General features: G+C 50.7%; 1 protein-coding gene across 1 annotated transcript in view; it reads right to left on the bottom strand.

Annotated features, from left to right (window-relative positions):
* The window catches only part of Iqsec3 (IQ motif and Sec7 domain ArfGEF 3), a 38580-nt gene that overhangs the window by 22678 nt on the left and 1501 nt on the right, over window positions 1-14401 (bottom strand). The window contains exons 2-3 of the mRNA XM_010630659.2: window positions 14191-14393; window positions 12231-12392 (exon numbers count right to left, since the gene is read on the bottom strand). Of these exons, the coding sequence (XP_010628961.1) occupies window positions 12231-12392; window positions 14191-14393 (365 nt within the window). The remainder of the gene's footprint in view (window positions 1-12230; window positions 12393-14190; window positions 14394-14401) is intronic.

Genomic DNA, 14401 nt, shown 5'->3' with positions numbered 1-14401 from the left:
GGAGAAGAAACAGAGGGACAGGGGCAAGGGAGACAAGGACAAGGGGAGGCAGGGAAGACAGGGGAGAGGGGGAAGGGAGGAGCCAAGAAGCGACAGAGAAAGATGCAGTGATAGGTAAGGAGGACCATAAATGGAGTGGAGGGCTGCCATCTGCCCTGGGGGCCCCTTTCCTGAGGCCGAGGAGGAGGCACTGGCCCAGCTGCCCCGTGCTGACTGAGTAGCCTGACCTCTCAAAGGACCTGCAACGGCCGGCGGCCTGGCACCCAGCTGCTCTCCAGGACTGGGCCCCATCCAGATGTCTGCCCCACCACTCAGTCTCTGTCCTCCCCCTGAGGCCCTGAACTGAGGTCCTGCCTGGTGCCTGCTTCCTTCCCAGAGCCTCTCACATTCACTCTCTGGATAGTCCCTGATCAGAGATGGAGTGGGTGCGAGGCCTGGGCACCAGGGCGGGGGGAGTGGCACAAGGAGGCAGCATTCAGGAAGGATGGGATCTGCTCAACCAAGCACCATGGCCTAGTTTCCAGCCCTCTGCTACCCAGGTGACGTGCAGGAGGCTCGCATCCTTGTGCTCAGGGCTGCAGCTAAAGGCTCCAGGAAGGGCAGGGCCCGAGACCAAGGTCTGGCTGGGAGGAGCAGCCAGGTAGAAACACAAGCTCGAAGAACAGGAAGCGCTGGACGAACTCATGCTGGCCATGGGATGGGGACCCCAGGGAGGACATCTGGGCTGTGGAGCTGGTGCAGGCTCTAGTCCAGAGCCTTCCAGCAAGAGTTCTGCGGACCTTGCATAAGAGTTGCAGTTTGCTAAAATGTAGGTCCCTGGACCCCACCCCAGATCCAGGGAATTAGAACATCTGGAGGCAAAGCTGGGGGATCAGCATTCTTTACCAGCTGTCCAGGAGACGCTTAGAATGCAAAACCAGTGGCTGAGGGAGGAGGGAGCTTGGCCACTGGATGCTTTGAAAAGGTGAATCCCATACTCCTGGGCACCTAGGGCAGTAGCCTTTAGAGTACATGTGTCCTCATCTGGCTATTGGAGCCACTTTGTGGAAGGGGCACAGAGAGGGACACAAGGAGGTATGACACATACAGCCCCTCCCCTTCCCTGACTTCTTCCATGCAAAGACACCATGAATGTTAGTGGCTGACAGCGGGAGCAGACCTGAGTCTCTCAGATCCTGGGGGAAAACTCAACATTTCTTAGGGTTTTTTTTTTCTTCCCCCCATGGGAGGAAAGAGGCTGTGCTGAGCAGTGCAAAGGCCCTGGGCTCCTCCACGGAGCCAGCCATGCCTCCCGTGGAACTGGGGGTCACACTAGATGACCTCCCAGGACCCTGACTTTGAAGTTCTCTCCTTAGGGCCTGGGAGCTGGGAGAGACTGCAGCCAAACCCTAAAGGTACTGTGGACTGACTACACAGAGCCTCCCTGCTCAGAAGTGCATCTCACCACAACCCACGACGGCTGCACCTTCTCCACACACCTTCCAGGGGGCCATGGTGTGTCTTCCTGGGGAAGGCGACTGGGAGGAGGACTGTCCTCTCTCTTGGCAAGCCTGCTTGGGTGTCCTGTCACCTGCATAGTCTCTGTCAGCTTGGAAGCACCCACCACCCATGTGTCTCACAGCATGACTATTTTACCCTCCCTCAGGATAAGGTCCAGTCAGCACCTTGACATCTGCTCTTCTCTGCTCTGTTCTTCCTCATTCCTGTAGTTTCTTTTATTCTGCAGAATCTAGTAGCACTCCCCCTTTCACCTCTTTGCCACCATGCAGTCCCTGGGGGGAACAGGGAGTTTACCATACTGCTGCTGCCTGACCCAGGGCTACCCATGTCACCTCTCCTTGATGATCATTGCCTGTTTCCAGTAAGTTGCATAATCAGTAAGTGGTATAACTAGTAAGTTGCATAATCTGCCTCCTTCACAGAAAGCAAAACTGAGAGCACACAGGGGCTTCCTTAACAGTCCCACAGCAAGGAAGAGCAGACTTTGGAGGTCCAAGTTGTGGAAAGCCTCCTCCCTAGCTGAGCCCTCCCTACTGCAGCCTGGGGTGGGTGCTCAGGGTGGTGGGAATCTGAACACCAACTCTGGTTTGCTGAGTATTGTTCTCAGTGCTTCACTGAGTATGCTGTAAGATAACTGTCCCCAACCCCAACAATGTTAACCGTTACCCATCATTTTATTACACAGGTGGAAACTCAGAGCTATAGGCTAGGTTGGCCCCCATCTCCTGCTCTTTACAGCTCTCTGTTGCTCACTGGGGACTGCTACCTTCCCTAGATGGCTGGCGGTAGACTGGGAGGATGTTGGGGAATGTCTGGGCATGTCACAGATGTGCCATATGTCACTTGGGTGTGTCAGGAGCTACCCGCCTGTTGGAAATCAGCAAGAAGCCTGTAGTCACCTTGCCGTTCAGAACTGCCCTGGGTAGCCAGCTCAGAGCAGGGCCCACATGCCTGACCTCCTACCTTCCTCTTCTATAGCTTTCTCTGACCACCAGCAGCGGCTGGCTGCTTGGTTTGCTTTCAACAAACATGCCCCACGAGGCTTCTGCGGGCAAGGCAGGGCTAGGGACCTGTGGTAAGTAACAAACTGTGCAAGCTCAGTCTCAGTCCTGGGGAGAGACAGACATTAACTGCAGAGTCAAAAGTAGATCTTTATAATTCTTTAAACGTCTATATAGAGAAAGGCCAGGGTTCCTTGAGAGGACAAAGGACATGCATTTTATGTTGCCATGTCCATAAAAGCCTCTCTGAGGATGTGACGTTTCTGCTGATATCTCAAGGATGAGATATCAACCATGAAGAGTGAGGGAAAGCTCTCGGATGTGCCAGAGTAGGGGAGAGCCATAGGCAAAGGCCCCATGGCAGGGAAGAATGTCTAAGGACCTTGAAAGGGTCAGTGAGGTTGCACTGCAGACTCAGGGAGAATGGGTGGGCAGGCTAGGAGGTGGGCAGAGACCTGCCCAAGCCATAGGGGTTATGAGGACTGTAGAGTTGGTCCTGAATGCAGTGGGATACAGTGGCCAGGGGTGATCACATCAGAAGAGTAATGTGATCCAGGAGTGATGAATGAAGGGGAGGAGCAGAGAACAGGAGCTAGCAGGCCAGTCAGCTGCTACTGCAGGGGACCAGGCTGGAGTCGATGGGGCTGCTGAATGCATGACCTGAGCTGCAGTTAGAGAGGAGTTAATGGGGCCCAGTGACTGGAGAGTGCAGGAGATGAAGGAAGGAGGAGTCAGTGATAGGTTGGGGGGGGGCTTAACTGGCCCGGTTCTTTGACACATATGGTGTGGGGAGGACGCAGCTGGAGGCTGGGTGGAGACTCCAGTCTTGGACACGTTGCGATGTCGTTTCATATAGTTACAATTTCTCCCTCTCTGCTAAACTGTTCTTATGAACACCCACACTGCTGTCTTGCAGTTTGCAGATTAAAACCTTTCCCTGACCCTTCATCGGGCACTAGTCACCACCCGTTTCTCTATTCCTCTCTGGAGCTAAACTTCTAGAAGGTGGCTCTTCTCATGCTCCTCATTCTCACACACTTTTCTTCGGCTCCTGTCAAGCATCCATCCTTAGCACTTGGAGTAGTCCATCAAAAATTCTCTTGTCAAGCTGCATGTGATGGCATGTGTCTGTAATATCAGGAGGCTAAGGCAGGAGGATCACTGGGAGTTTGAGGCCACCCTGGACTATGTAGTGAGTTCAAGACTAGCCTGAACTACATAGCGAGACCCTGTCTAAAAAACCGTTCTCTTGTCAAGGCTGTCACTGGCTGCCATATTGCCAATATAAACGGACTCCCTCATCCCACCAGCCACTTGGCACCACCATCCCTCCCTGCCTGACTCTCACCTTGTTGGAGGCTCCTCTCCTCCAGTATAGGCCCCTTCTCTGCCTCACTTCTCACTTAGGGTGGTCCTAGGCCCCTTCCTCCTCTTAGCAAGCTCTCTCTAAGGGGCCTCATCCATGCCAGTGGTTCTAACTGCCACCTGCATGCTTACAACTCTTCTTACACACTACTTGTTTTTCTTCTTGGTTGATCTATGTTGTTAATAGAAGACCATTTCCAGTTTAGCAATACAGCTCAGTGGTAGAGCACTTGCATAACATTCACAAGGTCCTTGATTCCAACCCCCATACTGAAAAAAAAAATTAAGAGACCATGTCCAGTAATGGTGCTACCAAGCTCTGAGGACTTGTGTAATCATCAGCTCCATGCATCTGATTAAACGTGACTAGTACACTTCTGAGTTCTGAGTGGCTGAGTGCATCTGGGATGCTTTGATCTGAAAGTCATTGCCGGGCGACATTCACAAGAACATATGACATGCTGGCTTCTCTTGCAGGCGAGTCAGGTTGCACATCTCTTGTTTTACCAGATATTTAAGTTTGACTTGCTTGAATACATAGCTGACAGGGTCTAGTTCGATAAATTCTGCAGATGAAATGTTCCCAAAGCCAGGATCTCCCTTCTTTAAAATGAAAACATATGCTCTTGTATTTGGTGTGATTTGTACCAGTGTAGTGAGCCTGAAGCATAAACATATAACATATGCAAAGGCTGAGTGTCCCTGATTCTCAGCAGCTTGGGAGGCTGCTCTCTGATAGGGATCCTCTCAAAGGCTCTGTGCTCTGCCTGATCCTCCCCTCCTGGTGGCCAATGCTGTGACTTAGGATCTCATCCTTTCTCACCACAACTGTTAAATGCAATAGCTTCCCTGCCTCCGAACCATCTTCCAGAATAACCCATCCAGACACCCACTTGGTCTGTCCCTCACCCCCAGCTTACATTTCTCCAAGGCCTTCCCATGGCCCCATCATGAAAGCCAAGTTCCTTACGACTCTGAACCAAGTTCCTGGACTCTGTTAGTTCTCAGCTTCTCTTGCCCCTTTCCCATGGTAGCTCCCTCCTGGAAGTATTTATGTTTTGCTCTGGTTGTTCTGTATTCTTGTTACCCAATGCCAACCTCACAAGTCTGTCTAGTCCTCCCCCACCTTCACTGTACCTTGGACCGGCCCTCTGTCTACCCTTGTACTTCTCTCCCTGGATCAGAACATGCCTTTGCCTATCTCCCTCATGTGGCTCTGAGCACTTTCAGGAGAGGGCAATTCTTCTCATCTCTGCATCCCTGGCATATATATGAACGAAATAAATGTTTCGTGGGGTGAATGAGTGAGTGAAAGAGCAATTGAACAAATGAATAGAATCTGTGCATGTGGCCAGCTGCACAAGGACCCTCAGGGACCTGCACCTTCAGAATCCTGCCCAGTGGCCGAGGATTGGCCAGCCGGCTTTGCCAAGATCATGTGGAACTGACCCAGGACCTGGACATAGCTGCCAGGGAAATGGCCCTGATGATTCCAGATGGTGGCAGTGAGTGCCACGGGGAACACTGCTTCGTGCTTCCTTCAGCAGCATATGCAGGTGAGTGAGCAATGGAAACCAGGTAAACTGGCCCTAGTTAGATCTGTGTCTAAGTGGCCTGTCTGGACCTCTCTCAAGAGGTGCTGTATATTTGTTTGTGGATTACAAGCTGGTGGGAATTGTGCTCAGGCCTCCTTCTTTCCAGTGAATTTCTGCAGCTGCTGCAGCAAATATCTCACATGGGCCGGGGGAAACAGAAGCACATATGCTCCTGCATCTGTACAAACAGGTACAATCTTGCATCAAATTGCTTGTTAACACTGATCTGTGCATGGGATTAGTTTGTATTGCAGGGAAATGAAGCATCCTCTGTGACTGATCAAAATGAATTTTATCATCTCAATTTTTTGTCTTTCTCTGTGTATGTGTGTGTGTGTGTGCGTGTGTGTGTGTGTGCGTGTGTGTGTGTGTGTGTGTGTGTGTGTGTGCGCGCGCGCGCGCAAGACAGTGTCTGGTGGACAAAGTAGTTGGTCGTGAGCTGAAAATGGATGATGGCAACAGCTGGAAGTTTTAATTGGCCAGAAGAGATAGCAAAGATCTAGAAGGTGAGGCCCCAGTCCAGAGCTTGGAGTAGTGTGTAGCTGTGCTACGGGAGGAGGCTGCCCTTTAATGTAGGAACTTTACTTTTATTTTTCAGTTCTTGGTTATATGATTTAATTAAAAATATCCCCATCTAACAGGGTGTTATTTTTGTTACTTGGAACTCATAGCATGCTCTACAAGGTCAAGGCCTTTCTGGAAAAGTGCAATGGTGCTAAGGAAACAGAGAAGGAGGAAGCTCACTCAGGGGGTCTGCTGGTGTCCTGGTGATGGCATGAGACCAAAGAGAGTCTCCTTTGAGGAGACCTCAGGAGGCTGGCTCTCAGTCACACCTGGAGGACTCAGGAACCAAACCAACACAGTTTCAATCCCCGACAGATGAGTTTCCTTTGCAGCATTCTGCAGCACCCTGTGGTCAGTGGTTCTCAAACTTCAGCATGTACAGGGATTGTCCTGTGGGCTTCTCAGTTCCTTACCAGACTGCTGGGACCCAATTCACTGGGCTTGGAGCAGAGATGGAGAATTTGTATCCTAGTCAGTGTCCTGGCAAGGGTGCTGCTGCCAGTTGGGGACCACCTCTGGAGAAGCAATGATCTCTGCCAGGAAGGGGTTGTCCTTTGGGGGTCAGACACCTTGTTTCCACCATCTAGTTCTTCAGTTCAAGTCAGTGAACCTTTCTGGGCTTCCCTCACCCACAGAAAGGAGATGATGTCTATTACATGCAATGGGTCAGGATGATTTGAGTTTTAAGAAGACAATGTGCATAAAGTTCCAGTATACAATAGGGCTCAATAAGAGACTTTTTGTGGTCTGGGGGGATAACCTGCCAAGTGAGCACATGGATTCAAAGTCCTCTCTGGCTTAGGTATTAGGAAGAGCTTTCCTTTACCACAATTAATTGCGCCTAAAATTATGTCATTAGGCAGTCATCCATTGGCCCTTTAATATACACATACAGCAGAGAGTGGAAATTGATCTAGCTGAGTCCTCTTGAGATTCATGAGTCAGTTTCTTTTTACCAAGATGAGAGGATCAGAATGTAGCAAATAAAGCAGAGTTGAAGGATGGGATAGTACTGGATTCCATTCAGTTTCTTCAATTTCTCTGCCTCTAGTCAGGCACTGGTGTTATTCTTCTCTCTGGCCTCCATTTCTGCCTAGGTAAATGAGATGTCTGGACTAGCTAACTGCCCAAGGAGTCTGTCGGTGCTGGGAAGCGGACTGACGAGGACTGTAAGTGCATGCAGATCACATTTCTCCTGGGATGACATGCAGATACCAGGGGATACCAGGGTGTTAAGGATTCATTCTGCCCAACCAGATCTAAGCCATCGAAGAGCTCTGCACCTATGGGCAAGCTGCCTAACCTCTCTGTTCCTCAGTTCTTTTATTTACAGAAATGAACAGTATCCACAGAGCTGCTGCAGAGACAGAATGAGGCTTTGGATGTGAGGTCCCTGGATCAGTGCCCACTGGCACACAGTCGATGATATATGTGAACTGTCATTAGGCATCACAGCCAGCTTTCTCACCATTGGCTCTGCGGAGAAACATCAGGGCAAGGTGACTCCCAGAAAGCCAGTCCTAGAAGTCCCACTTCAGAGAGTGGTCAGCTGGAGCCACAACTGATGTCCCACAGGGATTGAGAGACTCCTCCAACTCTGAGGTCTAAGTAATCAGGAAGGAGGGGGTGGTCAATATGTCATTTTGTGTAAAACCCCAATTTACATGTTAAAGTGACCATATCAAAAGGACTATCAACCCTGGACTCGTTCAGTCCACACTCAAGGACCCCAACATTTCCACACACTAGGGGATTCTCACCTCTCATGACTGTACTCTTCAGGAGAATCCTTGTCTCTCTGTGGTGTAGGGGGATATGTGCATGTGGGAGCCTGAAAGGGTGAAAGGTTAAGCCCATAAACCCAAAGATGCCAGGGATGGAATGTAGGGCCTTGCACACTCTAGGGAAGAGTTATTCCATGAAGCCACACCCCTATCACCCCAAAGAGACTACTTTTTAAAATGCCATTCTCCTTCTACTTCACTGGGTAGTAGTAGCAGGGCTAAGTTTTCAAAGCAGTGAAAATAATATCAATTCTAAGCCTGCTTAGCCCAGGCCTCTTCCAAATCCACCAGGGTCTGCCTGGCCCCAGTCTGCTCCCCCCTTCCTCGTGGGAGTTCCTTGGAAAAAGTAGCTGTCCTGAGATCACACATTGCGCAGTGGGCAGAATGTTCTCCAATAATTTCTTCCTAGCGATGATAGGCTAGCGCCTTCCAGAGTGCTGAGTTTGACAGGCAATCTGTCTTCATTTCAAAATGTCCCTTAAGAAAAACAGTCTGTTACACTCTGGCCAACACTTTTTGATGGAAATGAAATCTGACCCAAACGTCAAACTCTGTGTCTTGGGATTTCACGAAGGACCGGGGTAGCTGCAGTGGGTAAGGGACACCCAGGAAACTTGCTGCTGCTGGCAGATCATGCCCAAAGCTGCCCTCGGTGCATTTTTGTGGAAATGATAGACACTGATGCCCTCCCCGTGTGTGTGATTCACATCGGAAAGGATCATTTAGGCTAGAAAAGAGATCGCGCACAGCCGGCAGGAACGTTCCCCGTCCACCGGCCTTTGAACCCACTGAAGCGTATGTTTCGGGAAGGAAATAGAGCAGAGCCAAATTTGCCAGCCATGTGAAAAAGGTGAAGGGGGTGCTTCCGGCCCCAGAGGATCCTGAGCTGGCTGCTATCTGGCTCCCAGGGCTGGGTCTTCAGGGTGTCTCTCTTCTGCACAGAGAGAAGGTACCCTCAGAATCAGGGTGGTCCCCAGAATGAGCTTCTGCTTCCCTCAGAAAACTCTGGCGAATCCAGCAGGCTGTTCTCTGGTGAGCAGATCTGACTTCAAACTAGATCTGGGATGTTCAAGGGGCTTCTAATGCCTCAAGATTTCCAGAGGGAAAGATAGTAACAGAAACAGCTAACATTTGTAGAGAACTTCCTAAGGGCCAGGCAACTGAGTTAATCTCTTCACACACATTTTAAACATTTAATTCACAGGAGGCAGGTGCTCTCATTGCCCTTTTACAAATGTGCACTCTGAAGCTGATTTTTCCTTTAAAAAGAAACAAACAATCCTTGGCAGGTAAATCCTGCATTAGGCAAGGCCCTGTGAGCCCTAGATGCCTTCTATTCTGATTTGAAAAACCCCGATGGAAAACATTCCTTCTTGGAACGTGTCTTCTGTCAAAATGAGATCCAAAAGGCTAGAGGCGTCAGTTTCCAAGTGTGTGGACTCTGGCTCCAAAAGCAAATGTCAGGGCATCTATGATCCACACACTCAGGTCTGCAGCAGCAGTGGATTCTGCTCTGGCCTCTCCTCTTCTCCTAGCCCCTACAGCAATGAGAGTGGTCCCTCACACACTTTCCCCTTCAAGAGGGACTACAACTCCATCCTTCCTTATCGGCTGCTTCTCAGAAAATGCTATATCTTGGGCTGTCCATCCCAGGGGATGAGTGATTTACATCCTTTCATTTGGCACGCATCTTTGTACAGAATGGATATGACTCGCTGAATGTCACCAGGTAGGGGCAGGGGAGCCAAGCAGAATCCCAGTGAAACCTTCTAGACCTGTGCAAAATGGCCCTGGGAAGGTCCCTGCGTATTTTTCTCTGGAGGGAACAGGGAAGAGACAGCACATCCTGCAAGGTGGCTTAAGCCCCATCCTGGCTCTGCCTCTTTCTGCTTCTGCTTATCTGCTTGGTACTTCACAGGAGGAGGACTTTCCATTCTGACACAAACTAGGCAGCTATGGGCCTAGGGGAGGAAGGCTTTCTTCGGGGACTGCATTAGTGGCAGAAATCATGGGCAACAATGGGCTCAGCTCTACACCCATCTGATCAGAGGAGGCCTGTGATCTCTTTGCTTTCTTCCTATGCTCCTTTCTCATCTCTCTCCATGGATATCTGGGTCTGTGTCCCCTCACACAAGCCATTCCTGTCTTCGCAGGAATGGATGCCCAGCCCAGCCCTATTCTCAGCATGTGGCAGGCACTTTGTGTTTGTTGAGTGAATAAAAAACAGTCATCTCATTTTCCTCAGTACAGATCTGGAGCCTTAGGGTTTCTCTGAGGTGCTCTGAGAAGATGGCAAAGCCTGGCTTCAATGTTTAGGGCAGATGATTCTCCATGACCAAAACCAGTGAGTGACAAATGCACTAAGAAAGGACATAGATTCACAGGACTTGGAGGGACTCTGAGATCACACTGTCCAGCCCTCTTATTTTACAGCAAGGAAACTGAGGCCTAGACAGAAATGACTTGCCCAAGCTATTCACTGCTGAGGTCTAGGGCTCTAACTCTAGTCCAGTCATTTCTCCTGATCTCTGCCTTTTTACTGGAAGAGTTTGCCAAGGCAGAGTCCAGCTTCTCCCAGCTCACTCACGTGAAGCCTGACCAGCCTCAGTCACAGGTCCAGGCCACTCTGATCTTCTCAGCACCCATCCCTGGTCTAAGTCTGCAGCCATCTGCCCTCACACTCACTTTCAGGCTAGCTCATTCCTTGGCTTTCTTGGTCTCCCCCACAGTCTCGCAGAGAGGATGAAAATTAGTTTTTATCGTGGTGCTCAGCATGAACTTGGCCGATTAAAAAAAAAAACCACAAACTCTGTGTTCCCCACACCAGACCAGTGTGGGCCTTGTGCATTAGAGTCCAGGAAAGGCCACATGGGGACTGTGGGGAACAGAAGAAAACAGCCCAAGCCTATGCAGGAAGCAGGGCCACTCCTGTCCCCAGAGAAGAGAGACACAGGGTCACCTGGGGGTGTGGGCAGTTGGAAAAAATGAAGGGAAAGTAATGGGAAGGGGCAAAGACATGAAAAGTGGGCAGGGATGAGCCAAATGGAGGGTTGCCTGTGGAAAGAAGAAAAATGAGGTCTTTTTCTTCCTGTGTTCCTGGACATATGCCAGATTCCTGAATCATTCCCTCAGAGCACCCTCACAGCAAGGTGGAGGTAAAGGGACAGAGGAGAGGCGGGAGATGAGAAGGAAGGAGGGTGAAAGGGAAATACTGGGTATTTATCGGTTTGATTCCAGTCTGCAGGCACTCTGCATGGCCTGCAGGAATTTCAAGGTCCCTCTGAGAGCTCTAAGCTTTGGCTTTCCTACCTGCACTCAGGCAGACACTCATCTTTGAACCCAGGAAGGTGACAGGGTCTGCCCCCTGGCGGGCTCAGTTCCAGCTGAACCTGAGCAGAGTCTGTCCCCAGTGACACAAAGGATGCCCAGCCCCATTCAGAGAAGACAACTGGACCTCCCTTCCTAATCCTTCTCTCCCACTTTTTCCCTTCTTCACACAGAGAACAGGGACTTGTCCCCTCAGTAACAAGCCCGCTCCGTGAATATGAAACCTATCTCTCAGCTCCTACCCAGGGCCCATGCCTGGGCAGAAGGAGCCCTTGAGTCTCCAGGGGCAGATATAAAAGGGAAAGGTTCAAAGAAACACTTCGACTGATTGTTCCCAGAGAGAAACAAGGGCACGATCATTCCCTGCTGGTAAGGACCTTCAAGAAGGAAGTCAGTGTAGTTGGCCAAGTAGAAAAAAGCACACTAGGGAGTGGCAGGGCCCAGGGGCCTTATTATTGTTCCCAGGGGAGGAGGGCTCTGGGGTCTTCACCTCAGTCCCAGGAAAAGCCATCCTGCCGCTCTGCAGAAGAGGCCAGTGTGAAGACAGTTTTGTTTTGTTGCAATTTTGTTGGTCAATGTATATTTCTGGAACATGGTATTTTCTTGCTCTAAGAACCTTACATATCACCCCTTCTTTTTTTTCTTCATGTTTTGCCTCCATCAATGCGATAATGAGCCTGGGGATAGGATCCTAGTGAGTGGACAGGTGAGCAAGAGAGAGTGGATTGGGATCTGGCACTGACATACCCTTCTATATTTTTTGGCTCTCTCTTGTCCTGGCTGGTGGCAGAGAGAACTTTTTGCCTCCTTTGATAGAAAGCAACTTTGATGCCTGGAATGACACCTGGTCCTAGAGCCCTTGATGAATGAACCCGAAGGGAGGCAAAAGCTCAATTCAGTGGGGACGATTGGCTAAAGATTACGTCACTCTGGCCCACCCACTCCGACAGCCAATCAGAAAGCTGTCAGGACAGGCGCAAGATTTAGAGAGTGGGAAATCGCTGAGGCTTTGGATCCTGGCTGAGATCTTGGGAGCCTGGGCAGGTAGGGTGGAAATGAGGGAGCTTAGGGCGCCCGGAGCGCGGGGCACTCACTCCAGAACGTCGCGGTTGAACTGCTTCTTGCTGTTGCCCAGGAACTCTCCGACCATCTGGCGGCTGAGGCCCTTGCGCTGGAGGAGGAAATGTGCCACGCCAATGGGCGTGTCAGGGATGAAGCCGCGCGATATCAGGAACTGGATGCCCTTGTCCGGGTTTCTGGGGAGGCGTGTGCGTGGGGAGAAGTAGTAGTGAGCTAAGTAAGACCGCCTGGGACTTCTGTCCACCACATCTTCCAGCCGTGAAACCCGTAAAAGAGGCCAGAAATCCTTGGAAACCGAGTTCCCAGGACTACCATCATGCAGACGCCCCCAAGGAAGTACCTCTCCCTGGACCCTCCTCACACTGAGAATGGGCAAAGGGCTGGGATGGGAAAGAAAGGAGGCCGGGAGCAGCAAAGAGGACCCTAGAGGAGGTGAGGAGAAGTGCTCCTCTCTGTCTGTCTGCCTTGGAGGCCCTGCTGTGCTCCTGTGTCCTGAGGTCTATCAGATGCCCTCACCCTGGAGCTTGGAGAGAGGGTGAGGGAAATGGACTCGAACTTCCCTGCCATGTACCCTCTTCCTTCTGCACAGAGGACACAAGGATCCTGTGTCCAGTATCCCCTTCTCCGGTACAAGTCTGTCTGCATGGGTGGGGGCTGCATCTGCACTCAGTCTGCAGAGCCACACTACTCCCTGAGCTGTATCTTACTGGGTCCAGAGAAGGTAGGTAAAGAGATAGAGAATAAGCATTTGGAAGCGTTTATAGCACTTTGACATTTTGGGGACCACCAACCATGTTGTGCCTGTTTTTTAACAGTTCATTTTTACTGTGTTTTACAAAAGCATCTGTCCACAATGTATGGGGTGGGGCAAACTGGTGTGTCCCTAGAGGTGGTCTGAGAGTCGCTGTCTTGAGGGGTATGAATGTTGGTTTGAGTTTTGTGCGCGTGCAGAAGTGATCCTGTGGTTATGGGGGTGGGCAGGGTTGGGGCTGTGCTCACTCAGCAGCAGCCTGAGGTTGGAAAGAGAACAGTAGATTTTGTCCTAGCAGTGTAACGGGGTGCAATGTGCTTCGCTTGTGTGAGAGTGTTTCCTCTTCTGTGAAACGACAGCAGGTGCTTTGTCTAGGAGCTGTGAATGGTAGTGAGGGTCTGGAGGTCAGGGGCTGTGTCTTACTCATCTTCATGGTCTCAGCGTTTGACAATCAGTAAGCAGTTGAGTGAGTGCATGAACACACGTTGGCCGGAGACATGGCCTTCTGGGCCCAGAACTATGGGGAGGTGGGGGTAGGGTGATGCCGGTCCTAGGGACTCATTTTGGTGACAGGAGCATGCCTGTTTTCTCTGCTTCTTGCTCACTGTATACATTTTGTTTGCAAGAAATGATCTGATTGAAGCCTCTGAATTAAGATAGTCATTCATTTCTCTCTTTTGACCCCTCCATTCTGTTTCTGTTCTGTCTCTGCTTGCTTAACATTCCCTTCCTTGTCTCCTCCTTCTTTAACCCCAAACCCCCTTCTGCTCCTCCCGGCAGACTTTATACTGTCTCTCCTCCCCCAGTGCCTTATTTTGCCAAGCCCAGGAAGCATGCTGCTGCCCTAACCTCATCTAGTATGTGAACAGTTCGTGTTCTACCTTCATACTGCTCATGCTGCTATTCATTCAGCCCTGTATTTTCGTTTCAAATTTATCATTTTTCAAACCCTCACTTCATCTTAAACAGTAATAGCTGTGAAAATCTGTGTTTGGTGTATTTCCCCCTCATACTTCTTGAATCTGTAAGGAAAAACAAAACCTGCGCTTTCTAAACATTATCTCCAGGGTCAGGAGTGGCAGGACCACCCTGGAATGAGGCGGTGAATTGCCTGGCACCCGGTGCCGCAGAGATGAGGTGCTCTGTAAACTCAAATCCTCCTCTTTCCCCGCTCCCTCTAGCCCTTCCCAGGCCTCCCAAGCGCCAGGCCGAAGCTCACTCACATGTTGAAGAGGTTGAGGCCGATGCGGTAGAGCCGCTTGCGCAGGGTGTCGGTAGAGAGAGTGGGCGACTTGCAGCTGGCCGGGTTTTCGCAGTGGTAGCGGGGCAGACTCAGGATCATGGCCTGCAGGGCCTCCTTGGATGCCACGGCCGACACCTCCGAGCCCGACTTGGCCGACTTGGTGGATGTGCTGCTGCTGCTCAGCTGCTCCG

Source organism: Fukomys damarensis, unplaced genomic scaffold (genome assembly GCF_012274545.1).
Source record: "Fukomys damarensis isolate Sample0158 unplaced genomic scaffold, DMR_v1.0_HiC HiC_scaffold_5, whole genome shotgun sequence".
Classification (NCBI taxonomy): Eukaryota; Metazoa; Chordata; class Mammalia; order Rodentia; family Bathyergidae; genus Fukomys; species Fukomys damarensis.
This window is presented reverse-complemented; position numbering and strand designations above follow the sequence as displayed.